Source organism: Colius striatus, chromosome 3, assembly GCF_028858725.1.
Source record: "Colius striatus isolate bColStr4 chromosome 3, bColStr4.1.hap1, whole genome shotgun sequence".
Taxonomy (NCBI): Eukaryota; Metazoa; Chordata; class Aves; order Coliiformes; family Coliidae; genus Colius; species Colius striatus.
In genome coordinates, this window is record NC_084761.1 from 2,528,430 (window position 1) to 2,555,413 (window position 26,984).

Sequence of the window (26,984 nt, forward strand, 5' to 3'; positions counted from 1 at the left end):
AAGGGAATATCCATTTCCTCACTATCAGGATGTTTCATGTTGTGTGTGATATGGATTGAACACCAAAGAATAACTGGTTTATAGCATTATCCCCCTGCACATTGATTCTCCCTCAATCTCCAGGGTACTCTCAAGTACACACTGTCTGAAAACTGTGCCATTAGCTAGGTCACAGCAGCTCCAAAGGAGCTTTCAAGAACAGGGCATCCAGGCTACATGTTGCTAAGCTCTACCCCACACCATCTGCAGCTATCCAAGGACACAGTGGGTAGCAGGCCACTGTAGGAACCTCTTTTCTGGCACTCCTGCAGATGCTGCACTTAGAGCTCCACTCCAATCTCTTGGGCAACTCTGGCAGGCTCTGGTCAGCTGCACCATCACTGGTACTTCAGAGGGATTCCAGCCCCACTCTCCCTGCAGCAAGTGCTCTTCTGCTTCCACACTTCACATGTGGAAGTGGAGGCTAGGAACCAGCACCAAATACTTTACTTAAGATTCTGCTCTATTTAAAAGCAGCCTGCAATGATACTAAAATAACAACAACTTGGAGCTCCAGCTTGGGCTATTCCAGTCTGTAATTACAAATAAGGATACAGGAATCCCCCAAAATGTATTCAGTGGTGCATCTGTGTTGTAGGCACTGTAAGACATTGCACTGTGGTTGACCTCGACAGCCAATCTGCACATCTTCTGTAGCAAAACAGCAGCAGCCTCTCTGAGACCTGGATGGGCTGTGAACACATGCACTGAGCTTGTCACTTTAAACAAACCCACAACTACCATGATCCTTGCTAGACATCAGTCTGCTTGTACACGACACTGCTTTCACACACCATCTTCTCTCTTACTACACACATTTGATCTGTTACCAATGTGTAGTGTAAGCTGTTTGGGCTGCACTGTGGTGCCTGCCTAGCAGAAGAATGCTCAGAGGTTCTTTGGCAAAAGCATCACTGCATCAGTCAGTGAAATCTAGAATCCTTTAAGATACCACAGCCCTAGAGAGGAGAGCATGCACTATATATTAGGATCATTGCAGTATCTTTATACACTCAATGTGCTCAATGCAACAAGAAGTCATTAAATAAAAGAGGTTAGAGCTTTAAGTAGTTTAACACAATGCATGGTGATGCTGAAGAGGCACAAATGAAAATCATCTTGGAAAGGTGTACAGGAAGCAATTGGAGCTGTCAGGACCTGAATGTCAGTATTCAGAGTTTCACCTCCCACAGCTAAACCTGACAGCTAAGTTAGCAAGGAGCTGCTTTCAATCCCACTGCATATATAAGCCTTCCAACACTGCTGGCACGATCCTGAAATAAGGGATGCAGTTTGACTTTAGCCATACTGCATGTTTGACTCTTACATGGATGTGTGGGCCAGATCGTCAACTGCTCTAAGTGAACAAAACCCTTCAGTGGCTGCAAAGAAGTGCAAACACCCAGCACAACCAACACCAATCTGCTGGTGGATTATTCAGGGGTAAGAGTGAAGATCCCTGCCAGATCCAGCGAGCAGCATCAAGACTGCTTCAGCAGGCTCAGGCATGTGAGAAATCTCACACAGGGACCATGAATGCTTGTTTTTGATGGGCTACAACCCTGTGTTACAGCACAAGAGGGTAATGCCAAGAGAGGAGGAATACTGTCTGGTGCTTACTCCATGAAGTAGTTTCTGACTCTAAGCAACATTTGTGATCTGAACTAAATTTGCCACTTGGTTTTTAACCCTCCAACAGCCAAATCACACACAGTTAGATACCATTCATTTCCTACTTTATTTGGAAAATAAAAGAACTCTAGATCAACTAAATGATCTAGATCAACCAAACTTGTGTGACCTAAGTGGACCTGCTTTAACAAGGGGCTGGACTAGATCTCTGGACATCCCTTCCAATCCTTATCATTCTGTGCCACTAAAATGAGAAGAGTCACAGAGCCTGTGGCCACACAGGCATTTTCAAGAGACCAGGCTCTCAGCAGCTCCCTATGTGTGTCAACACATGCCCTGGGCAGCACCAAGAGATGAGGTCAAGCAGAACAAACCAATGACTTGCATCATGCACACTTGGGGCTCAGGAGCAGTTTTGTCTCCAGCAAAGGAGTACAAGTGGTACATGCAGGGAGAGCTGATGCTACTGCAAAGCTTCCCAGCACTCAATCTTTAGTCTGTCTTTTCCAAGCTAGGACATATTTTTAGGTAGCAGTAGTAAACCTCTCAAAGGCTGCAAATAAAGCTGATACTCTGTGTGCAGTAGGCTTAAATGCCAAGTTAGATAGAGCCATTTATACATACAGCTCCTTAGCTTTTATCTAAACTCAGGCTTTAGCTTACTGGTGGCGTGCTCTGCAGAGCCTGAATTTCATAGGAACAACAGAACCTCAGAGAGTAACATGCTAAAGGTCTGACTTGGTTCAAGGCATAAAACCTGCAAGCAGAACACTCCCCTTTCCAAGATCTGCATCCTTTACCATTCCCTTGGCACCAGGCTGTGCAGAAAGATCCCAGATTTGCAGCAGAAGCCATAAATTGCTATTAGCAGCAGTAAGAGCTGAGCCTGAAGCACATTGTAAATGCATCAAGAGGCTCAAACAATTGACAGGAGTGCTGTCATCATGTTTCTCATTTACACTTCTATTCCAGCAACTCAAAAGTATATGGAAGACCATGTGAGAGTCTCTGGGGGGGGGTTATTTCAGAGCTGTAGCTTTAGGAACCATCCTAAGCAAACTTGGTGTATACTATTATCTCTTCATGTATGCATGCACTGTCCATAGAGTGTGTATATGTGAGAATGACAGATGTCAGCTGCAAGTGTGAAAGGCTAAAAATGCATGAGAACAAAAGCCCCCTACTGCTTCCAAAGCTAAAACTAAGCTCATCTAACCTAATAATTCATTGGCAACAAGTAATATGCAATATGCAATCTCTCTCTTAGCCATTTCCTGCACAACTATGTGTTTTAGACTTGCTCAACCAAATCAATTTCTCATCTCCATACATCAGAGAAGGCTCACAACAACTTAAATTGGTGGAAGTTATCACTCACAAGCTGTGTGGCACAATTACCTTTCCTTCTGGATTTTTTCCCTCATTATAACATCTCAATAAAACACCTCACAACTTACAGGTTTAAAACTACGACTGCTACACAGAGAAAACAAGATGTATGTTTATACTTGGGGATTTCTTGGCTGTAAAAGAAAGTCAGGAGACATACATAATCTCAGACCAGCTGATCTAAGAGAAGAGAAAACAAGATCAGACCCAAACAGGCATGGACAACCCCTCTGAGGAAACAGCTCTGTTTAAAAAACACACACACAAAAAAGAAGTAAAATGGAAAGGAAAACCACAAGATAACAAAGCATACCAAATGTCAAGGTTCTTTTCAAGTAGAAGGGAGAAAGATGGCAAGTACTGCTTATAATTTGAACATCAGTTTTGATCTTTTAATGCAAGTGCAGATTAGGAACAAAGCAGGTGAAAATGACTGTGGATTTGGACAGGTGTGGAACAATCATCTTGGATTTAGATCTTTTAAGCAGAGAAGACTCTTGTAACAAGAAAAAAACCAGGACTCCTGAAGAAGTAACTTGGTAAGCTGGTTGCTTTTTACTTCCTCAGATGCACTGCACTGGCAAAGAGAGCAAGAAGTGGTTCTCCTCCTAAGGACTTGGAAGGTATGACAAATCTACTGCCTGCAAATGTCAGCATGCAAGCTGCACAAGTATTAGGAAGCAGCTGAGTGTCAATCCAGAGACAATTATCCAGAGACACACAATAACAAAGGTATTAACAGTAAAAGCACCAACTCATCTGTCAAGCACAGCCCTGTGCTGTCTAGAGGATGAGCTGCACACATATGCACCCCTGTGCAGGTCTAAGGAAGATAAACTGGTGTTCCTGACAGCAGGGCTCAACAAGAGGTACAGAAAACACTGTGTATTTGGACACTGCCATGAAGCAACAAATTGTTTGCCTCATTGGGCTATGACAACCCCATTTCTCAGAGCTTTATGCACATGTAATGTTTTCTAGTGGGGTTCAAAAGTTCTAAGGGAAAGACCTTTTTCCTAACAGCGAGAAGTCACCTTGTGACACAGCCTGAGCAGCAAGTAAAGCCCTCCCTATTATACAGATGGGGAATCAAGCACAAGTGTATCAGACTGCAGGGTGCACAGAGACCCATAAAATAAGGAGAGGTCTTGAGGATGCCACATACACCATCTGCTTCCCCACCATTAACCACAGTTTGAGACCTCAGCACTCCCAAAGGTTCACACAAAGGATTTGAGGGGAAAAGATGAAAGCAGCTGAGTATCAGGTTCTCAGTACCAAGGAAGCTGCTGTCAGGTTGATGTTGAAGCAGATTAACAGTGATGCCATGTGCTGAGCAAACCAGCTTCACTGTACACCCACTCTCCCTGCAAAACTTCCAGCAACTGACAGCAAGCACCTGACAGCTCTAAGAAATCTGCACTGCCTCCACACAGATGGGAGACTCCTGCTGAACCTAGCCAATGTGATAGCAAAGCCTGAATCCAGCTCAGCCTGCAAGGACTGCCACCAGACTGAAACCCTACTTTGTAATGCCAGTCTTTGTAACAAAGCAGATCCTGCTGTGAACATGATTTTCACAGGATGTTACAGTGGGACTAAGGGGTCTATATTCAGCTCCCCACTCCACTCCACAGTCCTTTGGGTGACCCTGGACAAGCGACTTGATCTTCATAAGAAGACTATTCACTGTGCTAAGGTACTGGGAATTTGAGTTTGCTGAACAACTAAAGGATGACATTTACAATCCTAGCCCTGAAGATTCAGGGAATTTTAAGTCATGGTACACTGAAAAAATGAAAGCAAATAAACCTAAACCACTTGAAAAATAAACCAATCAAACCCTGGCCTTTAGGCATTCTGATAACAAGCTTACAAAGGATTTCTCTAGAGGCAGCCCTCCTATATTAGCAGCCAATCTATTGACAGTCATCTGGTGTTAGGCTTATCCTGCTAATGTGGATGACAGGAATGTGGAGAGGTATGCACAGGGCAAAGACTACCAGTATCTTCATAACAAGTACTGGTGTTTTATTCTAATATAAGGTGCACTGAGAGAGCAAAGAACATGGCTAGAAAAGTTTCATGACCATGGACATCAGCCTCAGATCAGCTGGGGCACTTCACACAATCTCAGCATGGTGGGGGCTGGAAGGGCCCTGCAGAGCTGCTCCAGCCCCAGTCCCTGCTCAAGCAGCTTCCCCTGGCTCAGGGGGCACAGGAATGTGTCCAGCTGGGGTTGGAAACCTCCTGAGAAGGAGCCTCCACACCCTCCCTGGGCAGCCTGGGCCAGGGCTCCCTCACCTCAGCACCAAACCAGTTTCTCCTCCTGTGCCAGTGCAACTTTGTGTTCATTGGCCACTACAGAAGAAGTGTCCCCCCATCCTGCTGACACTCACACTTTAGGAACTTGTGAGTGGTGCTGAGGTGCCCCTGAGCTCAGGCTTCTCCTCTCCAGGCTGAACAGCCCCAGGGCTGCAGCCTTTCCTCCTCACACACATGTTCCATCCCCTCATCACCTTGGTGTCCCTGCACTGGCCTCTCTGCAGCAGTTCCCTGTCTCTGGAGCTGGGGAGCCCAGAGCTGGCCACAGGACTCCAGCTGAGGCCTCAGCAGGGCAGAGCAGAGGGGCAGCAGAACCTCCCTCCCCCTGCTGCCCACACTCTTCTTCACACACTCCAATGCCATTGGCCTCTTGGCCACAAAGGCACACTGCTGGCTTGTGGTTAGTTTGTTGTCTACAGCATGTTACTGGCTGAGCTGTTCACAGACATGACAAATCTGGATAAGACTGGAAAAAACAAAAAGAGGACAGGGAGATGGAGCCCAACTGTCTCCCCCCCAAAAAAAGCACATTCATTTTGATGATCAGGGAGCAAACTGAATGACAACCACTCTCAGCTGAGGAACTGCTGCTACCTTTGGGTCCATTATCCACACTTAACCAAACAAAGACTCTCTCCCCCAGTTTTAACTGTTGAAATAGAAGACTGCAGGCTGCTTTGGAGGAAACATCTTATGGCACTTATTTCCCAGTAATCTAGAAGAGGCAACATTGTCAAGAGAGACACAATGTATCATGAGAGGCTCTCCTTTCCATTCACAGGAATGATATCTGCTACCTGAAATGCCTACAGCTTTCCACCTTCACTCTGCATCTCTAACAGTCTAAAGAAAACTGGTGTCAACAGGGAAGATAGATAACAGGGAAAGCAGCAGACTAAAAGTGGCAAACACTGTCTCAGAGATTCCTAGACTGAAGTGCCCAACAGACTACAGAAAGCTTTGCAAGAGTCTCTAAGCAAGCATCTCAGACAAATATCCAAAATGCTGAGTTCTGCACTCAAACTGCAAACAGCAAACCTTTGAGAAGGATATTGCACCTTGAACAGCAGTAACAAAGTCCAGCATATCATAAGGGTGTTTAAACTCTACCTGAGGAAGCCACCACGGTCACATCACCTTTCTGCATCACCATCACATCAGTTGCAGCCCTCAAGCTCCTTGTGGATATCACAAAATGTGAAGAGAGATCTCCCAACATTTCAGTCCCAGAGTGAACAGAGAAGAATGAGACAGAAGAATTGTTTCCCTTTTCACCAAATCCAAAAGCTTGGTAAGACTTAGAATTGAGTTCTAAACAGAAACAGCCTGTAATAGTGACTGGGATCAGGGCTGGGGAGATTCTAAATTGAATGGCATTTGATAAGGCAAAGACAGTGTGTTGCCACAAATTGATCCTGCCTACCTGAATGACACCATTTTTTCTTTATGAAAGAGTAATTATAGAAGGTTGAGGTTTCCCCCTCCCCCACTGACTAACCTGCCTCAAAACACTGAGATGCTGATTCTTCTTTTTCATGGGAAACAGAAGAAAGGACAAAAAGATAACAACATTTAAACCTCTGCTCCTGCAAGGTACCCATACAGCTGCCACAAAAGCATGCCAGCCAAAAACCACAGTCTCCCACCTCCCAGGGGCCTGAGGTTGCAGCCCTTAGCAGCTGGAGAAGGAAAAATGCTGAGTGGTACTCACTGCCATGACGAGCTCAAAAGGATATTTGTAGACTCGAACTGGGGACTGGTATTTCTGCACCATTTTTCCTACACACCTGTAATAGAAAGAAATTAGAACATTTTAGATCCCTTCCCCCTCAAATACAATCTAGCAATTTGCACAAAGAGAACTTAGTAGAAGCTTTAACTCTTTCTTACAAAGACAGGAGGAGATATTAGGTAGAATATCTTGCACAGCATCACTTAACAACTCAGTGGCAGGGAAAAAGGCAGGTCCCAGCAGCCCCAGCCCAATGTCCTGCACACTGTAATGTCCCTTGCTGCTTCCCAACACTACTGCAGTAAATTCAACTCAGAGCTCCAACACTTATGATAATTAAAGCAGAAAACAGATATAAAATCAGAACCAACTATACCCTGAAGAAGTCGCCTGTCTTGGGAGCCTTGCAAAGCTCAAATGGCAATTCTTTCCTCTGTCTTCTCTTTCTGCATTACATTTGTAATCATTAAAAATCCCCCTTGTTGAAACCTTCCCCAGCTTCTGATAGCTTGGTGTTTCCAATGCTTTTTCTGCACAAGGTAGCATTCAGTTGTTTTAACCCACTAAAAGGAAGGGAAAGGGAGCAGCATGAGCAAAGAGCATGCCTGATGCTAAGCTAGCAATCACATCCCACTGACTGGATGCCCACTGCTTCCAGCTGAACTAAGGAAATAACAGCATGCAATGGGAACAATTCAGTTCTCAGCATTTCATTTCTCCCAGCCACCTCTCACTGTTCTCATCAGGATTCCTCCCTCAGACTCTCTTGCCAGGGTTTTAACCCTCAACTACGCATCAGAAAGCAGCAGCTCAGGATAGTACAGAAACCATTACAAACGGTTATTAGGCTGCTGGCTGCAATTCCTTTAAGTTCCTTTAGATCACTGCTATTAATACCATCTATGAACATCAGCAACACTCCACACTGGATGGTTGGTTTGAGATGCTGTGCTGTTTCTACCCCACTCAAATTCCACTGCTGAGCAGACACAGCCCTCAGCGACGTGATGCAGTGTAGCGCTCAACTCACAGCATTAAGACAACTTATCTCTGACATTTTCAACCCAAAGTGGAGGTGAAACATGAATTCAAAGGCAAATGGCAATAGATTCTCTCCCAAAGACTGCTGCAAAATGCCATTAGTAGTAAAATCTAAGCAAGGGAAAGGGAGGGGAAAAAAGACCTTCAGAAGTACCTGAGAACAGGGAATGTTTGCAGGAGAAAAGTCTTACAATTAGTTACTCTGCAAAGTACCCAAAGAGCAACATTCAGGACTTGTGGACAGAACACATCAGCAGAGCATCCAACTCTGAAGTGAGCAGAGCAGGAAGAAGCAAACAGCCAGGAAGGCCAGGCTGCTCTCACATATCAGATACCCGAGCCAGGAGGCACGAGGCACCTTGTAACGCAACGCTGTAATATGATTATGCAAGAGTGATACCTAGGCCATGCAGGAACCCTTCTGAGGGCAAATATAGCAAGAGAAGCCTCCTCAAAACCTATTTAGCTGGGATCTTGCTCCCTGTTCTGACCTCTCCTGCTAAACCTCTGCCCCTCTGTAGGAGAGGGTCTGGTACTTCCATGGGAAGAGGTCTCAGGATGGGCCACACGGTCTGGAATCATCAACATCCCCAAAACAAAGTCAGCAGCAACAGAACAATAAGGTGGCACAAGCTCTAGTTCAGCAGCCTTAACCATGCTGCTTGGACAGGTCTGTTGCACCTTGGCAATACCTGATTTTCACAGGTTTCCTGCCCCATATTTCCCCAGCTGAGGGAAGCTTGAGAAAGTCCTAGTGATTGTTATACTCATGGGAAGCTGTGGAAGAAAAGACAGTTGATAACCCACAGCAGCTCTAGAAACCTTTCATACCTTGGGGGAAAGTGAAGTGGCAGACCTTCTATGCCCTCTCCTCAATACAGAGCTGTGAGACGGTCATTCTGCTTCTCAAAGCAAGAGGGACTCCAACTATAACCCCTGAAAGAAAAAATACAATCAGAATAGGCATCCAGAGGCAGCTCCTCAGTGCACACAGATACAGACGGGTGATTAGCACTGATAATGAGCTAACACTTGCAGATGTTACCACTGGGCAGCTGGGCCATAGCACCTAGAGACATGCAGCCTCATGGGGCTTTAGGGACAAAGAGATAAAGCCATATCATGTTCAACCACCTTATAAAGAAAACCAGAAAGAAACTACATAGCTACAGAGTATGTCTGCTCCTTAAACACCCCTCAGAGCACTCCAGCCTGGGCTACCTGGCTCTACTTTGTATCTGCACCTGACTAAAAAGCACATATTAGGAAACACAGCTCAGCTGAAGAGCAGTGACTTCCTAAACTGCAGCTGGATCACTTGGAAACCCCAACTCACAGCTGGAGGCAGATCTGTAGCTTGTAAAAAGTCATCAGAGCTGGAGCTGTCAATGCATTGAAGCAACATATCTAGCTAATAATCACTGTTACCATTGCAATGAGATACTAAAAGCCTTTCAGCTACTGCACACCTGAACACAGAAAGCAGCAGCTACCACATTTCACAGAGCACCCCGTGGCACAGCAGTGCCAACAGCATGGAGACTCAGCGGCCCACAGCTCCCTGAGGAGTCCAGCTGTCCTGCACACCTCTTTTTGCTACAACCCATACAGCAATTCCCCCATGACCCCAACCCTTGAAGGCAGAGAGATGATCATAAGCTTGAGATACACCAGCTGGCTCTTTACCAGGAGAAGGAGGCATGGAATTGGGGACATGAAATGGAAGGCTTTGAACCTCTGATGGCAGATGCATTTCCCTGCTGTAACTTTGGTAGCATTTCAAAGCAAAGGTAAATTCCTAACAAGAAGTGATGTGTACACAGCTACATATTAGCTGAGCTTGAAGACTGTGAGGGCTCAACACACGTCACTAGACACAGAGCAAAGGGAAGAGAGGCAGCAATATCAGCTGCATCTTTCCATTTCATTTAGAATCAGCCACTATGTACCTGAGGGATTTTCCATATGCTTAACTTTTGTGCTGCTGTTTGTAGGGGAGGCTTACTTGACAGAACACAGCCAGATGGATGGAAATCAGGAATTGAGTTGATATTTTAAACCTACATAAAGCCCTGAATCAAAGCCCCCACCACCAAGCCTTCTCATCCAGGCCAGTATGAACACACTCAGCTCTTTTCACATTAGAGCTGCCTGTTGGATGGTGAAACTCAGCAGCAAGTGACTGTATTAAGTTCTTCCACCTGTGGTGGCTTCTTTTCAGCTGGCAGAAAACAACCGAGCAGCTATTTTTTTGTTGGTTTTTGACAAAGAACTGCTGAAAAAGTACTGTTACAACATGTGAAAGCCACCTGCAGCCCTCAGCTGAGTTGATATAGAAAAAGGGTGACTCTGTAGAGTAAGGTGGAGACCAAGATGCATGACATGTCCCCTGCATGAAATGCCTTTCACTTAGGTGGATGTTGCACAGTAGCTGATGCTTTACACTTGTTATAAGAAGATGGCATCAAGCTGGAGGATATTTATTAGAGCTCTTTCACATAAGGGCTTGAGAGCAGATCTTTCATGGTTTGATATAAAGAAGTCTCAAAGTAGAACAGTGGCAGTATAAGCCTCTACTATCTTTCAGCAGACATCTCATCTTACCCCCTGAGAAACAACTATGGTGTGGGGCTAAAGCAGCACAGAGGGCTACAAGCTAGCAGGCTGCTGTGGAGCCTGGCCACCACTCTGTACACCTTGCAGAGATGCCTGGAGTGCTGTTGAGGACTAAAAGACAAGCAACATAAGCATTTAAACAACATTCACACATTCTTTATAATGCAATAAGGAACAAGTCTCCTAAGCTCAAAGGGGAAGGAGAAAGAGGATCAGCAGGCAGCATTCTGCTCTCAAAGCCTTGTACAACTAGCACTTCCTCCCATGTATGTATCAAAGCTTCATGCCGAACCTTTCCTCATCTTCATCTCATACTTAAAGGTCAATCTTCTCACCAGAGAACCACTGACACACTAAACCCCTGCTATTTGCCAGCTTTCTTGAAGGTAAGCTCCTCATCCCTCACCTTCTGCTCCCATGTAAGCCACGCAGCAACACCTTATCCATCAACACTATAGCTGATAGTTCAATTGAAGAATAGAGACACCCTTCAGCTTAACACACCGAACAAGAGCAGGGCCAGTCATCAGGTCCCTTGACAGCATAACAAAGCACAGAACTGTTTCATCTCGCCCCAGGTAAAGCTCACAACCACGTTTTCCCTGAGCACAGGTCCAGGCACACTCATGAGCCCAACCAGACAAGCGAGGCCATCAGCACAACCCCCTTCTCACTGCCCACAAGCCGATTTTAACTACTTGATGGAGTTAAGCCAGGGCGACCCGGAGAACAGCACATGCTTAGTTTAACCCTGCCCTAAAGCCAACGGGCTTTGGTATAGAAGCTGACCCAAATACATCAATACATTTCACAGCAATTGTCCAGGGTCAGCCTTGGAGTTTACAAACACTTCAGGGCCAGTTTTTTGATGCTGCCACGAGAAAGGAGCTGAGATGGGATGGGGTGGGGGGGTCCCCTCGTTTCTCGTTCCATTTCGTCCGACACCAACCACCGGCAGCCTCCAGCCACCCCCAACGCTTCTCCAACTTCCTCCAAGTACAACCCGAGACTGGGGAACTTGAAAAGCGGCGTGTTGGGAGGTTTATCTAAGGAAACCTCAAGCGATCCTCACACAGCCTTCGCCCGCCCCTCGGCTTCCTCCCACCCTCAGCCCCGCACCATTATGATCTACGATTTCCCCTCTCCGCCTCACTTAACCCTACGGATAACGGGCTCCCCCGGCATCCCCCTGACACCCACCCACCTTCCCTCCGTTCTACCGCAGGTAGGGCCCGAGCACACGGCGGCGGCGGCCCTCAGCTCCCTCTCGCACCCGGCACCCAGGAGAAGCCTCACACCCCCTCACGCCGCCAGAAGAAGAACGGAAAGACCCCCCCCACCCCATCCCCACAGAGAAGGCAGGATGCAATCCCTCCCATCGTCTCGCTGCTCACCGCGGGCACGTCGGAGCCCGGCCGGGCCCATCCCTCACACGGCCACGCACACACAGAGTCACCTCACAGGCGCGGCCGCCACCGGCTGCACGCGCCGCTTCAACCGCCGCCGCGCGCGCCGGCCCCGCCCCCCCGCCGGCCCGGCCCCGCCCCCGAGCCCGCGCGCATGCGCGGAGCCGCAGAGCGCTGTCCGTTGTGCTGCTGGTGGGGGCGTGGCCAGTCGCGTTGTGGGCGTGGCCATATGCGGTTGTGGGCGTGGCCAAGCGGCAGCCGCACGGGCTGATAAACCACGGTCCCGGCGATCTCCCACACCCAGACCCCCCCAAACCCCTCCCCTCACTTGGTGTTACGTGCCAGCACGGTTTGGGCTTTGGTTTGAATGGAGGGAGAATGGCAAGGAAAGGGTTAAAAGCGTTTAAAAGCGCCGGTGCTGCTCGTCTGTTGGGAGCGAGACGCCTTGGAAGCCAGCTGAGGGATGGGCTGATGTGTTTTGGCTTTAAGTTGTGGGATAGAGCAGGGAAGCAACTTGTAAACAGGTTTATTGTTCCAAATAAAATCATGGTTTCAAGGGCTGGGAGGGAGCTGCAAAGCTCAGCCAGTGCAACCCCCTTGCCTAAGCAGAAGCACCTAGAGCAGGGCACACAGGGACTCATCCAGCTGGGTTGGGATGTCTCCAGAGAAAAACACTCCACAGCCCATCTGGGCAGCCTCTTCCAGTGCTCTTTCACTCTCACAGTGAAGAATTTTTAGCCTGGAGGAGGCCACAGGTTCCCAAGCCCAGCCCTGCTTATCACAGGCCTTCATGACCAGACATATCTGCTCACTTCAGTCCTTAAACCCTATCACTGTGTTGTGTTGCGTCCTTTCAAGATCTCCTAAGGACCAGCTGCCCCTTTGCATGATGCTATTGAAAAACACCACGCTCAAGTTTACTGCTGCTTTTTCTTTTCCTGCCTCATCACTTCTATCTGCAGAGCATCCCCTTGTCTGGGCAGGCAGTTCAGGAAGCTGTGCTCCTCTTGCTGATCAGCACTATGTCCCAAAACCTTCTGCTTATCTCTGACCATGAAGACCCAGCCTGCCACTGCTCTGTAAGCAACAAACCCACAGAGCTGTCAAACCTCACAACATTCCTGTGGACTCACAGCAGGCAGCTTGTCCTAAAGGTCTCTGCAAAACAGCCAGCCATCAAAAGCCACAAAGTTATCCCAGGTCTGCAGTGTGTGTTTCACTTTACCCAGAGATACTGTCTTCTCCCATTCACATTGCAACGTTTTACTCCTTCCCCCCACCCCTGAGAAAAATGGTGTTTCTCAGTTAAAAGTCCTCAAAGGAAACAGAAGGAAACCCAAACTACTCTTTCCATCCTCTTGCTGCAAAACTCACAGCAGCTCATTGCTGCTTCATGACCTAAGAGTGGCAACCCAAAACCCCTTTGGTTTTGGTGGTTTTGGTGAGTGACATCCCATCCTTTCCTCTACTGAGCAGCCCTGACTGCAATTCCCAATTTCTGACATATATTTTCTCCTGCTGCCAAAAGGTCACCTTGGCATTTTCCTCTCTGGGCTACCTTTTCCCCTGACACAGATCCAGCTCTCCCTGGGTGTTCCCAAGGGCCGTGAAGTCTCTTGCTATCCTTCAACCTACAAGGTCTGGGTGCTTGCCTCAAGGGCTGGCATTCAGCCCTCAGCATTTCTCATGGGAGCTGCTCTGAAAGAAGTTCTCACCTCAGCCCAGGAACTCTTGCCAGTCTGCATTTAGGAAGGAGAATGTCTGCCAGGAAGGACATCTGGTCTTGAGATACCATTCTACTTCCCCTCCTTACTGAGGGCTTTTCACTGCAAACTTTCTCTTCCTCCCAACTTTCATGCCTCATCTGTGGGCAGAAATCTGAAGGGCTCAACAGACATTCAGATGAGCTGGTGCATCACGTGTGGGGAAAGAAAACCCTTCTAGGGAATGTCTGTGGTATTGTTATTCCTGTTTACCTTCTTATGAAAGCAGTGGACCTCTGAAGCAGCTGCAAAGGAAGATTGTGGCAATGCTGTAGGAGACTCAACCCTGTGCAGGAGGAGGATCACAGTGAGGCAGCATCATACTAAGGTGTGATGCTCCCTGCATCCTCACACTAAGGTGCTTCCCAGCTCTGCTTCACACGTGCACAACAAGCCATAGAAAAGCAGCACTGTTTAAACATTAAAGAGTCTCTTTAAAAATTCAGCAGCAAAGCTCACCTGGTTTTTAGAGCCATATTTAAAGTAGTGTGGAAGTGGATTTTCACTCTCTGGAACTGGGCTTCCATCCAGCCCATGTCACTGAGTGGAGATGGGGGAAAGTCTGCAGCCTCCAGTGCTGGGAACAGACATCAGTCTGCTCCACAGCTGTGCTCAGGGCTTGCTTTCACCTCTGCTACCTCCACATCATAGAAGCATAGAATCATTACAGTTGGCAAAGGCCTTTAAGCTCATGGAGTCCAACCTCACCCAGCCCAGCACTGACCCACAGCCCTCAGCACCTCAGCTCCACGCCTTTGGGATCCCTCCAGGGCTGGGCACTGCCCCAGCTCCCTGGGCAGCCTGGCACAGGGGCTGACACCCCTCTCAGGGAAACAGTTGTGCCTCAGCTCCAGCCTCAGCCTCCCCTGGGGCAGCTGCAGCCCATTGCCTCTTGTCCTGTCATTGCTGCCTGGGGAGCAGAGCCCGACCCCCAGCTCCCTGCAGCCTCCTGGCAGGGAGTGTCAGAGAGTGCTGCTGGCTGCCCTCAGCCTCCTCTTCTCCAGCCTCAACACCCCCAGGTGCCCAGCACAGGGGACAATCCCTGCCCTGCTCCTGCTGCCACCCCACTGCTGAGCCCAGCCAGGCTGCCCTTTGCTTCTTGCCCCCCTGGGCACGCTGCTGGCTGCTGTTCAGCCCCTGGCACCAACCCCCCCAGGCCCTTTCCCCCTGGGCAGTTTCCAGCCCCTCTGCCCCAGCCTGGAGCTGCCTGGGCTTGGGGAGCCCCAAGTGCAGGCTCCAGCCTTTGCCCTTGTTAAACCTCATCCCACTGCACTCAGCCCATGGCTCCAGCCTGGCCAGGGCCCTCTGAAGAGTCCTCCTACCCTCAAGCAGATCTATGCCCCTACTCAGCTTTGTGTCATCTCTGTAGAGAAACCCTTTAGTACATAACCTAGATCAGATTCATGAAAGCTAAGCAAGAGACAGGCCTGTTGTTCTGAGAGCCAGTAAAAGATAAAATACTGAGGGATTTCTCATGGAAAACAGCTCAGCAATACACCACACCTCATCATTCATCAGATCCTTTCGTGCCAGAAGGCTGCATCCCATATGCTACGGGTCCCTAAGGCTTTGCCTTCCCCATGAAACTCAGAGAAGCTGATACTCCCAGATGCATTTTTTTTTCTTTCTGGTGCAAAACTGGGATGAAATGTGCTGCCCAAGGTCACACAGTGAGAGAGCAGAGATCACTGGCAGAGGTGAAACTGGAGATCTAATGAACTCCAGTGCAGCGTATTTACAGCAGATTTGGTTACCTTTCCCATCCCACTGCAGATAAACACTGTGCTAATGGCTCTCTGCTACACTCACCTTTCAAGATAATGCCCAGGTGGCTATCTGCCCAGCCTCCCCTTTTTCTGCAGCTGTTAAAATAGAAACTTTGGTTTATTTTGTTAGGGAAAGGCCTCCCAACCTCTTCCCCACCAAGAGTTAAGAAGTGAACTCCTGCTTTGCATGAGGAAAATACAACATAAGACCATAGAAAAAATGATATTGCACCCCCAGAGCTTCTCAGTCAGCAGCTGATGATGCTGGTGCTCTTTAAATACATCTATATGAATTTGGACACATCCAATGTGTTGAACACAGCCTATGATGTCCACTTCTGGCAACTGTTTGCATTTGCCCTGGCTGCTTATAAAATACTGACCATTTTCCATCTCAGCCACCTGGGAAGATTTCAATCCTTAATCCTTCTCCTCATTTCTATTCAGTTGTGGTGAGACCTGCCTGGACAGATCCAGCATGTTGTGACAGCAGCACATCTCCACAACCTCACAAGCACACTATAATACTGCAAACTGTGACCAAATGCATCTGTCTGCAAGAGCTCCTGTGTGAATAAAATGCACCCTGTTCAACTGACATCTTCTGTGACTTCTCTTTCTGTGCTGCTCTTCCCCTTGGTGCATTTCCCTTCTTGCCTCTTGTGGGGAGATGTCACCCTGTGACTTGCTGAGTTCTGCCCAATTCCACTTGCCTGGCAGTAAAGCAGCACACAGGTTTGTTATTCTGGGTCACTGACATCAACATCACCTCCAGGAGCACAACTCTTGTCGTGCCTTAGCTTTCAACAGTGCTCTGAAAAGGTAGCAGTTAGTAACAAGGCTATTAATAGAGAACTGAACATTTGCTGGGCTTGAAGCAAAGGCAAAAGGAACGTGATAAATTCAGAGAAAAGAATGGAAATCAGCTTAAAAACGTGCTTGTGGATGGTAGGGCTGTGGAAGTGATTGTCCCCCTGTGCTGGCCTCTGGTGAGGCCACACCTCAGGAGCTGTGTTCATTTTTGAGCTCTTTACCTTGAGAGGGACATGGAGGTGCTGGAGTGTGTCCAGAGACGGGCAGTGGAGCTGGGGAAGGGGCTGGAGAACAAGTTTGATGAGAAGCAGCTGAGGGAGGCTGAGTTGAGACCTCCCCTCTCTCTGCAGCTCCCTGACAGGAGCTTGTGGCCAGGTGGGGATTGGTCTCTTCTCCCAAGTCACAACTCAGGAGGAGAGGAAACAGCCTCAAGTTGCACCAGGGGAGGTTTAGGTTGAAGATTAGGAACAACTTCTTCCCTGAGAGGGTTGTGAAGCCCTGTCCCAGGCTGCACAGGGTAGTGATGGAGCCCCCATCCCTGCAGGGATCCCAAAGCTGTGCAGATGTGGCACTGAGGGACATGGTTTAGTGCTGGACATGCCAGTGCTGGTTCACAGCTGGACTCAAAGATCTTTTCCAAGCTAAACAATTGTGTGGCTGCTTTGGAAAGCACACAATGCTTGATCCTTGCTCACTGCAAGCATCTCCAGTGGCTGAGGATTTCCTTTGAGGATGGCAGTAAGCTGAGAGCACAGGACTGTCTGGGCTTTAGAAAAGGTTCATATCCTCCCAGCACTTTCACTAGCAGACAGCTCAGGACACACAACAGACTCAGTCTGGCTGTTTACACCCTTTGCCATGGGATAGCATCAACTGCACAGCGTTTGTCTCATCCAAACCCTCACCCATTGTGGTACTTTCACACAAAATCTTCCTTGAGACATTAAAATGTGACTCATTTGACTATGGAGGCAGCACCAAACATGTTGTGTAGCTGATCCCTGCTGGGACAGGGCTGGGCTGTGCTCTTCCAGCACTCCCAGAGGTGGAGTTCAATGCTCCCAGTTTAAGAAACCTCCATGATTCTCCTGCAAAACTCCTGTTGACTTCCACAGGATTAAAGTTTGGCCTAAACAGATGTTTCCCCCAGAACTTGTCTCTTTTCTGTGAGGTTTCTCAGATGCTGCTGAGTAAATATAATGACATGGTACAGCTCCAAACCTGCTGCTTCCCAAACTCTTTGTACTGGTGTGGTTGAGCAGAGGCTGGAGACATCTCCCTAGGATGCAGCCTCCAGCCAAATGCTTCTGAAGACATGCTGCTAGGAGCAGATTGGTATCCACCATGCTAACCCCAAGGGAACTGGAGATGTTTTTCCAGAGATGGAGTAGACCAAACTGGTGAGACTGGATTTTGCCCTGTGCACCTCTTAGCTGTCATCTTTGCCCTGTCTATATCACACAGGAGACGAGAACAAAGCCATAGGGCTAAACCCACAAGTAATACCAGTATTTACTATCATCCCATCAAAAGGGAGATCATCAGGAACAAGCTCTATCCCAAGACTCATAGTTTTTGAAGGTATCCCCTTGCTAGGAATATCCCTTCTCAATGGTCCAAAGGATCACATTTCCTTTTAAGAGCAGTCCTTTAGCTTTATATTGAGACAAGCATCCCCAAGATTTCATTTCCCACGAGCTATGAAATGAAGTTCAACCCAAATCTCAAACCTGGTTGTTTATGTGAGTGTGAAGTTCCACCACCCAGTTGTTTGAGCAGTGCTGTCACCTCCTTGATTACAGCAGATACTGGGGAGGGTGATGATTTTTACTCCTAAGCCTTTGTTTTGGGCTAGAAAGGATTCAAACACTTTGAACCCCCACAAAGGAGAGTTGAAGTGACTTAACAAATCAGTGCAAAAGGCAGAATGCACCTTGTTTTCTTGCACCTTCTCAGTGCATCTTGCAAGGAGCTGCCAAAAGAAGAGGCAGGAAAAAATGGACCCAGCCAAGGTCTTTGTCTCAGAGGTGCTGAACACAGCAACTACAATCATAACCTAGAAAGCAAATGCCTTGTGAGCAGTGGTTCCATTTTATTTTCCAAGAGCTTGTGTTCATCTCAGGTCTCTACACCATTCATTGCTACCCACATACCATCCTGCCTCCTGTCATTTCCAAGTGACACCGAGGGCCTGTACTGGACTATGTTCACTGTGTCCTCTCTGGCATCCTGGGGAGTGCTTTGGTGCTCAGCAATCCATCATCACAGCTCTGGCTCGCTCTGTGCTCTGTCTCCAACAGCTAACTGAAGACAGTGCTTCCCAATTTCAAGCATTGCAGCTGGGATAAGCTATAGAAAAAAAAGAATAAAAAGAGAAGCACCTATCCCAAGACAGCTAAAAATGCTACAGATGAAGCTGCTTTGATTACAGTCACTAAATAGACTTTGGTTTCTCACATGAAATACCAAAAGGGGATCTGTCAGAGACCCCTGTGTCCCTTGGGTAAGTTCACACTCCTCTTACTACCCAGGATCCAAGCTCTAAAAGGCTGCCAGTGAAATCCAGGTCCTTGTAGCCTCTTGAAGATATGTTTTCTCCTATAAAGCTGCAAAACCATGAGCAAATAGCCTCATATGATAACTCAGAGGTAGACGAGCAGGGGAGGGTGCTGACAAAGTCTTGGGCAGTTAGGAAGAACCAATGTTGTGTTAAAAAGCTCATTTCTCAGTCTAGTTTGCCTGGAAGCTGAAGCACCCGTGCTGTGTCCTTCCCAGCTCCCAGCACAGCAGCAGCTGTGGGAGGGATGGTTGGTGTCTGGAGCACAAGCAAGCCCTGGGAGGTTGGTGGAGGCTACTTGGGCAGGTCGTTGGTTGGATTTGGTGGCTGGGGTTGGTCATGCTTGGGCTGGCTCCCAGGAGGGGGCCACGTGGTCTTCTGATGAAGATGATGGCTGCAAATGAGAAACACATTTTAGTTGGTTTGGCAGAAGGACATAGAAAGTAAGACAAAGACAAGGTGGAGTATTTAGGCAAGAAAAGCAACTGGGAAGGAATAACCCCCTGCAGCAGGACAGGCTGGGGGTGAGCTGCTGGAGAGCAGCTCCAGGAGAGACCTGGGAGTGCTGGGGGAGAACAAACTGACCATGAGCAGCAACGTGCCCTCGTGGGCAAGAAGCCAATGGCAGCCTGGGGTGGATCAAGAAGAGTGTGGGCAGCAGGGGAAGGGAGGTTGTGCTGCCTCTGCTCTGCCCTGCTGAGGCCTCAGCTGGAGTCCTGTGGCCAGCTCTGGGCTCCCCAGCTCCAGAGAGACAGGGAACTGCTGCAGAGAGGCCAGTGCAGGGACACCAAGGTGCTGAGGGGACTGGAGCATCTTTCATATGAGGAAAAGCTGCAGAACCTGGGGCTGTTTAGTCTGGAGAAGAGGAGGCTGAGGGGAGATCTCATTAATAGCTACAAATATCCAACTGGTGGGTGTCAGGAGGTTGGAGCATCCCTTGTATCAATGGTATCTGGCAACAGGACAAGGGCTGATGGGATGAAGCTGGAACACAAACAGTTCCATTGAAACATAAAGAAAAACTCCTTCAGTGTTTGAGTGAGGGAGCCCTGGCCCAGGCTGCCCAGGGAGGGTGTGGAGGCTCCTTCCTTGGAGGGCTTCAAGACCCACCTGGACACGTTCCTGTGTGACCTGATCTAGGTGGGAGCTGCTTCTGCAGGGGGGTTTGATCTCTAAAAGGTCCCTTTCCAACCCCCACCATTCTGTGATTCCATGAAAAGATGAGGCCACCAATCTTGTATGGCTAGTGGATTGTACAGGCTGTCTGTTGTGTCTGGAAATGCTTTTGACAACCCTGAAGTCCCAGCTTGCACATGTCTGCTTCGTACCTAACTCAAAAGCTGATCTTCAGGTTGAGTTATGGTGATCAGCTAAAACAGTGCTGATGGACATCTAGGTCTCAAAGTGCCCTTTCAGTAGATATCTTTAGGACATGGCTCAGTTAAATATCAGCTATCTAAGAGGTTTCAGGGAAATTCTTAAGGTACTGAAGGTCCAAACAAAGCCATGTTGTTCTGCTCTCCCTGGCTGGAACTTAAGCTCACAGAATGGTTTGGGTTGGAAGGGACCTTTAGAGATCATCTAGTCCAACCCCCCTGTGAAGTCCAACTTCACAGCATCTTGGTAATACAACATAGAAAATGAATACATTCAGTGTTGCATTTTCCCCTCACTCAGAACTCAGAGTGGTCCATAAAAATGCCAGCTAGACAATCCACAGAACTGGAAACTAGGCCAGGTTGGATGGGTTTTTGAACAACCTAATCTAATGGAAGGTGTCCCTGCCCATGGCAGGAGGGGTTGGAATCAAATGATCTTTAAGGTCCCTTCCAACCCAAACCATTCTGTGATGAAATTCCCATCTAGCCTGAAGGAAAAAGAGCATTTTAGAACACAAAAGAGAGAGCTACACTGTATTTCACTGTGCAGGGCAGGAAGCCTCTTGCTGTCTAGGAAAGGATATATTCCTCTGACATGGCCATCTCAAGGCTGGTTTATCTGGTTAAAAGCTGTTGAGCAAAACAACTGATGTAGAAAAAATCCAACCAAACCATTAGTATGTGCATTGCCAAAATCCCAGACCATGGCACTTTGGACACCTACTCCTTGTAATCTGAGATTCCTTCAGCAGGCAGGCACTGGTCCCTGTCACATGGCAAAGCTGCAAATGGAAGCACAAGCATCAGTGAAGGGTTAGGAAACATGGCCAGTGCAAGCAGCACTGCTACAGGATGATCATGCACAGTCAAATGATGCAGGAACTCTGGAAATGCTGACAGGCTCACCTTTCAGAGGAGCTGCTTAAAGCCTACAATTGCTTTCCTTGTGTCTTGTGCTTTGAGGCAAAGACAGTGCTGGACCATGGCCATGGTCAGTTGGTGAATAGCATCAAAGGGTAAAGACTGGACACTTGTTTTGGGGCTGTATGCTCACCTGACTGTGAGAGCACAGAAACTCTCCTTTTGCATGGAAGAAGACAAGCAGGGTCAAATAAATGCTGCCACTAAGCTCAAGAGTCCCAGACTAGGAAAGGCAATTCAGACTCCCATGGGGCTAAATGCCTTTCCTCTGATTTTCTCCCATCCACAGACATGTGGGGGAAGTTGAGGCTGATTTATACCCCAAGGAAACAAAGGGATTGGTATTCCTCCCTGCTCAGCTTTGCTGTAGTCATACCTGGATGGCACAATGAAGGTTTGGATCCTTGGTTTAAAGCTACTGAGAAACTGGATGAGGTGCAGCAAAGGGAGCCCCAGGGCTCCAAACCTACAAGGAGGGGCTGGAGAGGGCTGAGGGAGCTGGGCACATTCAGCCTGGCAAAGAGGAGGCTGAGAGGCAATCTCACAGTGCCCACTCCTACTTCAAGGGCAATTAGAGAGATGTGAGAGCCAAGATCTTCTTGGCAGTGGCAGACAATATAACTGGAGGCAGCAGCCACATACTGCACCCAGGGGAGCTCAGAGAAGGTGCTGGGAAGATCTCTTTCACAGAGCAGTGTGGGAATACATCATCCAGCAAGGCTGTGGATCTCTGTCCTTGGAGGCTGAAAGCACAGCTGGCTGAACCCACTGCTTGAGTGTGGTGGTCCTGCCTGGAGGAGGAGATTTGACTCCTGACCTGCAGCACTCAACCATGATTCTGTGCAACCATCCTCCTGCCTGTTCAGGTGGTTTTGCTGGAGAAATGCCCTTCCTCTGGCCCTGGGCACAAGTCACACCCTTTGACTCCTTACACTGTGAGTCTGCATTTCAGATGGAGGGCAATTACACCTTGGTTAGCATGAGAAAACCAGGTACACAGTCTGGGAAGCTTAACTGGTATGGCAAAAGAACATGGAAGGTGGTGGAAACTGTGAACAACACTAACAGACATCCTGGAGACTGGTTTGGATTCAGGTTTCTCTGGTTCAGTGCTTACCATCCTTGTTGGAGAGGATTGGTGCTAACAGTTCTTTAGCTTCTGATAGCAGAAGGTCAACAAGATCTGAAGATGGAAGAGATGTGTCTGAGACTGCATCTGTTTTATCCTCTTCTGTTTCACTGTTGACTCTTACAAATATGGAAAGTGCCATCAATACTTGTGCCACAGAATGGTCACTGCAAATCCTGGACAGCCTCTCTCTGTGTGAATTGTGTGTATTCAGAGGATCACACCATCCTTTCAGCTGGGAGAGACCTTAAAGATCATCGACTCCAGCCTTTATCCCAGCCCTATCATCCACTAGAGACCAGGGGAAATTGTGTCAGGAGCAGCAGCAGAGACACTTTCACACCCACTCACACCACTGTGTCACAGACAAGTACCAGTGCAGTTTTCCCCAAGAACATTTTCCCTTCATTACATTAGAAGTAACCACCAAAGTCATTTTAATTCATCCTTAAGAAGTGGCTTTGGCCATTAGCAATGGGCCAGTGACCTTTCAACAATTTAACCCATTAAAAGCACACTTGGAACTGTGATGCATTCCCAAGTGATAGGTGGTAAGTTCATGTCAAAGGGGAGTCCAGAAGCCTCAACTTTATCTCTGCATTCATGCCATTGGGATGATCAGTTTCTGTAAGTGATAGAGGACCAGTTTAGGACCAATTACTGTTTAGGACCAGTAACATGGTTCTAAAGCCAACAACTGCCATAAGCTGGGAAAAGCAAGTGGGTCAAAGCTCTGCTTCTTGGAAACAACATCCTCAGAGTCTCTGCTGACAAGAGCAACTTAACCAGAGGATTGTTTCACCTACTCATGCCACAAAAATGACAGAAGGGAGACCAACACCCCCCCCACCCTTGAGTACCAATCCACCAGCAGCCTCCACATCACCCTTCCCCCAGTGGTTTCACTTCCAAAGTGACAGTATGTTTAGAAGCCCTGGGTAAGTTATGTGTGAATCACCTTCCCTTGAGAAAGGTCAGAAAAGAACATTTCATATCCCTGCTTGAGATCCCCACAAGCTATCCCCTACCTTTTGTCATCTGGGCAATGACTGGGTGTGCTCAGGACCTTGTGGACGTTCTGGCAGGCAACAACAACAAAGGAAAGAGAAAGGGAAAAAAAAACAACAAGGTTTCAAACTTGGAGGAATGAATAATTCTTGAGAACAAAGCCCATGGGTTTTTCCTGGTGATCAGATTGAATATGACAGTAATCAGCTTCTGCTTATTCATCGCCCTTGAAGCGAATGGCTCAAGGCCTTTTGCAGCTCAAGCAACTGTTCACAGCCTATGCAAATATGCAGACACATCCAAATGAGGCATTTGAATGGCAGCACTAAAATATATGAAATGCAACACCAAAATACTCCTCCAAAGGATCATTTTGCAAGCTCTGTTTCAGCAAGCCTTGCTCATTGTTACTAGCAAGCCCTGGTCTCTCATTGCCATGCACAGTGAGTGGATTCTGACACAATACTGCATGAAAAAGGAAGATGTTTTGCTCCCCTGGTCACAGTCTTGTGATGGTTGACCCTGGGGCCAAGTCAAATCCATTTCCAAAGTCCAGCCCCAAACCACACAGGCAGCAGCAAGTAGTGCTGCAGGTCAGGAGGCATTTTAAATCTTCCTTCTGTGAAGCAGAGGATACAGCATCTACACTCGTGCTCCACTCTTTGCTACTGATTCCAAGAGCTCTTGGGACAGTAGCTGTAGCAGAGAGAGTGAAGACTGCTGCTTCCCATGCTGGCCAGTCTGGCAATTCCACAAGCTCCTGCTACAGATAGCAAAGTGCAAGAACATCCATTAAAAGACTAAAGCAATTAAGTGTGAGGTTTTGTAGGCAGTGTGGGGATGAAAAAGCACTGGAAGAGCAAAGCCACTCTTCAAGCTCACGCTTGCTGCATAGAGGAGCAACCATCAGTGCTACAGAGGGAAGCTTAACACATGATTTGGACAGCAGCCTCCAGCAGAGCAGCACAGGAGGATGGGTGAGCCAGGGACAGCAGAGCCACCAGGCAAAAGCTGCACCATGGTGGTTACACAGTTCTTAGGTATATGAGGACACAGGAGTTCCTTCCCTAGTCTCTCCCAGCCTTTGTAAGATGAGGCAGCATTTAAGCATCCCCTCCCAAACACCTCTTGCTTACACAGCAGGAAGTTATTTGGACTTGCAAAAACCACCCTTAAGGTAAGAGGCCGCTGGGAAGGCAGCAGCAGGGGCTGTTGAGCACTTCACCTGCACAAACAGGAGCAGTTTCCTATTGCAGATCTCCAGGCGCTTCCGAGACACCTCTGATTTGCGTAGCTGGCCGTCAGCCAGGGACAACTGTCTTCTCAGCTCCAGGATGTCCTCCTGAGATAGGGTCAGAGGGAGAAGAGAAAGGTGCTGGTGATTCTCCAGCCTTTGGAGTGTTTGTTTGTTTTGGAAACACCCATTCAGGGCATTTGCTACAGACAGAAAACCACGCTCCTGTTGGAATGGGCAGCAGAAAGGATGCAGGTTCTGGCAGGGGCTTGTGCTCACACACAACAAATGATACATGTGCTACAGTGGAAAGGGGGGAAGCCACAGAAGAAGAGGCATGTGGTTTCTTCCCAGGCTGAGGGGTTGCATTACCTCTATTTCAGAGGTGTGTTTGGCTTTCTTTCCCGCCAGCTCCATCTTCAGTTCTGCAATTTCAGCTTCCAGCAAGTGGATCACTTCCTCATAGTCCTGCTCTGCACTGTGAGCCTGTCTCTGCACCACCTCTGCCATCTGCAACTTGCTGTGCAGTGTCCTGTTCTCAGAGAGGAAGCCCAGTGCTTTCTGGAAGCAGTGAGAAGTTGTGGTCAGTGCATCACATCTCCCTCAGCCTCCCAGCCCTGAAACCGCCCCAAGGCACCCAGAAACCTCTTCACTAACCTGGTTCAGTCTTTGAATCTCGTCTTCCATGGACATCTTGCTGTTCTCCACCTCCTTAAGGAGAGACTAGGCAAGACATGTTCATCAGATTAGAATCACAGCATCATTGGGGTTGGCAAAGCCCTTGGAGCTGCTGCAGTCCCAGCTCTCCCCTCACTCTGCCCAGCCCACCACTAACCCCTAGCCCTCAGCACCTCAGCTCAACACCTTTGGGATCCCCCACCTCCCTGGGCAGCCCATCCCAGTGCTTAATAACTTTCCCAGTGAAAAAGCTGCCCTCCTGCACGACTACAACAAGCTCCAGCCAAGAAATCTGCTCAGAGGAGAGAGGCTCCACCTTTAGCCTTCGAACTTCTTGCCGCAGATCCATCATTTCCAGTTGCAGCTGCTCCAGCTCCCCATTGCCATTACAGCTGAGAGAGTCAAAGGTCTGCAAAGGCAGAGGGACAGACAGCATCATGCACCACTTCACAGAATCACAGAATGGTGGGGGTTGGAAGGGACCTTTAGAGATCATCCAGTCTAATCTTCCTTGCAGAAGGAGGTCAACTGAGATCAGGTCACACAGGAACGTGTCCAGGTGGGTTTGAAGCCCTCCAAGAAGGAGCCTCCACACCCTCCCTGGGCAGCCTGGGCCAGGACTCCCTCACTGAAACACTTTTTCCTTATGTTTAAATGGAACTTCTTCTGTTGCATCTTCATCCCATCACCCTTTGTCCTGTCACTGGATACCATAGAAGAAACTGCTGCCCCAGCCTCCTGACACCTACCATTTAGATATATATAAATGTTCATAAGATCTCCCCTCAGTCTCCTCTTTTCTAGACTAAACAGCCCCAGGTCCTGCAGCCTTTCCTCATATAAAAGATATTCCAGTCCTCTCAGCATCTTGGTGGCCCTTGTCACACTTTAGCAAAAGCAGGGGACTGTGTGTATTCATACCCAGAAGAATGAGGAATCAAAATCACTCTGGAAAGGACTCGGAGTTTTTGTCCATCAGAGCAAAAGGCCCATTAAATAATTCCTCTGCAGGGTTGATTTTTCACCCTGCAGGATTTGACTCTCTGGTCCCTGTGACACAGCTGGAACAGCTGTGCTAGACAGTGATTTCTTTTCAGCTTGTGAAGCAGGTGAGATTAGTTGGAATTCATTCATTATGGCTCATTCTCTTTCTGCATCACTGCCAGGCTGCTTCCTTCATATAGAATCATAGAGAATGGTGGGGGTTGCAAGGGACCTTTAGAGAGCATGCAGTCCAACCCCCTTGCAGAAGCAGGTTCACCTAGATCAGGTCACACAGGAACATGTCATCCCATAGATAACAGAGTCATAGAATCTCAAGGGCTGGAAGGGAGCTGCAAAGCTCAGCCAGTGCAGCCCCCTGCCAGAGCAGCAGCACCTAGAGCAGGGCACACAGGGACTCATCCAGCTGGGTTGGGATGTCTCCAGAGAAGGAGCATCCACAGCCCATCTGGGCAGCCCCTGCCAGTGCTCCCTCACCTCAACAGGGAACAACTTTGTCCCGGTGTTGCTTTGGAACCTCTTGTGTTGCAGCTTGTTGCCCCTTGCCCTGTCAT

The 26,984-nt window shown here is 48.3% G+C and overlaps 2 protein-coding genes across 3 annotated transcripts in view; both read right to left on the bottom strand.

The window, feature by feature from the left end:
- SEC14L5 (SEC14 like lipid binding 5) overlaps positions 1–12,266 on the bottom strand; it is a 33,810-nt gene extending 21,544 nt beyond the window's left edge. The window contains exons 1-3 of one of the 2 annotated variants that reach the window (XM_061992598.1): positions 12,169–12,257; positions 8,990–9,094; positions 7,097–7,172 (exon numbers count right to left, since the gene is read on the bottom strand). In XM_061992598.1, the coding sequence (XP_061848582.1) occupies positions 7,097–7,159 (63 nt within the window). In that variant the 5' untranslated portion in view covers positions 7,160–7,172; positions 8,990–9,094; positions 12,169–12,257. Of the gene's footprint in view, positions 1–7,096; positions 7,173–8,989; positions 9,095–12,168 lie in introns of both variants that reach the window. The other variant, XM_061992599.1, reaches the window with a different exon arrangement.
- A 7,107-nt stretch (positions 12,267–19,373) lies between these two features.
- The window catches only part of LOC133625220 (syntaxin-binding protein 4-like), a 50,910-nt gene continuing 43,299 nt past the window's right edge, over positions 19,374–26,984 (bottom strand). Inside the window, exons 15-22 of the mRNA XM_061994015.1 lie at positions 25,745–25,837; positions 25,408–25,473; positions 25,123–25,311; positions 24,742–24,858; positions 23,537–23,586; positions 22,497–22,627; positions 21,183–21,240; positions 19,374–19,473 (exon numbers count right to left, since the gene is read on the bottom strand). Coding sequence (XP_061849999.1) covers positions 19,374–19,473; positions 21,183–21,240; positions 22,497–22,627; positions 23,537–23,586; positions 24,742–24,858; positions 25,123–25,311; positions 25,408–25,473; positions 25,745–25,837 — 804 coding nt within the window. The remainder of the gene's footprint in view (positions 19,474–21,182; positions 21,241–22,496; positions 22,628–23,536; positions 23,587–24,741; positions 24,859–25,122; positions 25,312–25,407; positions 25,474–25,744; positions 25,838–26,984) is intronic.